The 2,500-nt window shown below is 33.2% G+C and overlaps 1 protein-coding gene across 3 annotated transcripts in view; it reads left to right on the top strand.

Moving 5' to 3' along the window:
• Positions 1-2,500, top strand: part of LOC125041735 (mucin-5AC-like) — a 20,942-nt gene that overhangs the window by 7,676 nt on the left and 10,766 nt on the right. For all 3 annotated transcript variants that reach the window (XM_047636987.1, XM_047636985.1, XM_047636986.1), the window contains exon 2: positions 2,030-2,149. In XM_047636987.1, coding sequence (XP_047492943.1) covers positions 2,038-2,149 — 112 coding nt within the window. In that variant the 5' untranslated portion in view covers positions 2,030-2,037. The remainder of the gene's footprint in view (positions 1-2,029; positions 2,150-2,500) is intronic.

Raw genomic sequence — 2,500 nt, 5'->3', positions numbered from 1 at the left:
GGATTACATTATTCCTTATGCAACAGTGAGGCTCCAAGTAATCGTCCACCATGCTTAATGTGTATTGTTATGAATGAAACCAATGTAGTCTGTAGGCTTACTCCCACAAACCTCTTCTTTATTATTATTATTATTATTATTATTATTATTATTATTATTATTGTTATCATTATTATCATTTTCATTATCATTATAATCAATATCGGAATTAAAACTAATGTATACTGGAAGGAGATGTTACCTTTTATTATATTGCAGTTAAGTAGATGATGAAAATCTTGTTTTATATCTTTGCAAATTATTTTATTCTGAGGCTAGGGGAAGATAAGGTCAGAAATAAATATTTATAGATATATTTTGAAGTTAGATTATATGACATATAATGATTATAGTTTGTATGCGTTTCTACCTATTCATGTAACTTGTGGGTTGATATTGAGAGGTATTTGCCTTATGAGTTTATGGTAAAGTATATTTATGTTGTACTCAATTTTTAATCATGCAGAAAGTGAAGGTTTATTTTTTGTCAGTAAATTTCCAATAATTCTTGTTAAAAAAAGACACAAAAAAATCAGCGTTTAATTTGTAATGATAAAAAGAAAGTTAATCAATGAATCCCAAATATGTTAATATATATTTTTTTATCAATATATTGTGAAGGTGTTAATCATGCTTGTTTTGGGGCTGCTTTGGCACTTGGGTCGTACGTGTGGCTCAGAGCTGAAAGGGTTTTTAAGAGAGTGAGAGAGTCATTTACTGGTGTCTTGTGGTACTTTTTGAAGAGCATCCTTACCAGAATAATCCCATAGATTGGATTTATGGTAAAGAAATTTATACTGATTTTCAATTTCTTTTTTTCTGCTTGTGTGAAAGTGCAAATTGAGTTTTTTGTTTTTGCTTGACAAACTGGAAAAAAAACAAAAAAAAATAACAATGTATTATTTTTTAATATTGGTGAGTTGTGTATGTGTAAAAGGAAAAGAACAGTAAAGAAAATGCTAATACATATTGGTCAAGAAGTTATTCACTAATTAAATGCCAGGCTTAGAGCAACTTGTCTTCCATGGGGTTGGACTCCTCTCTGGACTAGGTATTTTGGTTCTCTTTGGCAGGGTTAAGCTAAGGGCATGGCAAACTAAAGGTGGTGTATGAATGTTGTTGTTGTTGTTGTTTTTTGAGGCTGGCAAGTTGGAGAGGTGGACAGATTTGTTTGTGAGTGGACAGGATGAAGAAAGTCCATTATCTATAGACATGCTCCTGCACCGAGGGGTTAAGCATTTTTTAGCAGTATAAATGTAGAACAGCCGTGTACATGCACTCATTAGTGTTATCTTCCGCCATAGAATTGGGAAGAGCGTGTATTTCAGATAATGTCTTAAGCAGTTTAAGCTCCATAATATAGTGCTCTTTTAAATATGATATTTAGATGCATTATACTTCAGGATATTACTGCAACAGTCATATATTGCCATTGTTTTTGCCATAATCACTCCCTTTTTTCACATTTCACTTAGTCTACTAAAAGCTTTTTGAGGTGAAAATACCACAGCTGTACTTATTGCCTGAACTGTTTATTACTAGAGACACACATACGAAGTCATCATTTTCCTCCGAAAACTGCTTAGAGGTTTTTCAGATTTCTTGTTTGCTCTTGGAGAAGCTGAGTGAAATTGGTTCCACCATCATGTATAGAATCAGACTGAAAAGCTATTGTCAGTGTGCTTAGTTGAATGCTTGTACCCAGAATATGAGGAAAGGTAACCCCTGTATAGATTCCAAGAAATCAATTTTGGGGAAATTAGGGTGGCAGTAATAGATAGATGTTAGGTGCCATTAGACGGGGCTATGATCATTGGTACTGGGTATTGTTTTCTGGTTAGGTGCGGCTAGTAGGCAACAGTGAGTGTAGTAATGGAGTTATGAAGTAAACAAAACTTATGATACATGAGGATGATCATTAAATTTTAGTAGCAAGGTTTAGAATTGAACTATCTGAAGAGGAAGAATCAACATTAACGTCACTTTCCAGGTTCCAAGATGAGTGGGCTACGCCGGCTCCGCGTAGCGGAGCTCCATCCAAATCTCCTCTGCATTCTCTGTGGGGGATATTATGTGGATGCAACCACCATCGTCGAGTGCCTCCATTCTTGTGAGTGGCTCTTCTGAGGTCTATGCTGTTCAGGAATCAAATGATAAGCTTAACTTTTTTCTTTTTTTTTTTTCCTTTATTTTTCAGTAAAAAAAAAAACCAAAAAAACTTGAATGGTGGGAAGAATTCCCAGTAGGCTGTTGGTCAAATTTGGATGAAGTTGATAGCCTATTTAAAAGTAGCTGAACTTTTTGAAGAATGTGAATAATAATCAGAAATATTAATATGAGTTTTATAAATACATTTATTACATTTAGTGGTTTGAAATCTTCCTGCATTTTTACTTATTTTATAACTTTATTATTATGCATTTTCATGAATAATTTGATATGTATTTTTTTTTTTTTTTTT

Source organism: Penaeus chinensis, chromosome 31 (assembly GCF_019202785.1).
Source record: "Penaeus chinensis breed Huanghai No. 1 chromosome 31, ASM1920278v2, whole genome shotgun sequence".
Lineage (NCBI taxonomy): Eukaryota > Metazoa > Arthropoda > Malacostraca > Decapoda > Penaeidae > Penaeus > Penaeus chinensis.
The sequence above is the reverse complement of the archived record's forward strand: the minus strand, read 5'-3'. Positions and strand labels throughout refer to the sequence as shown.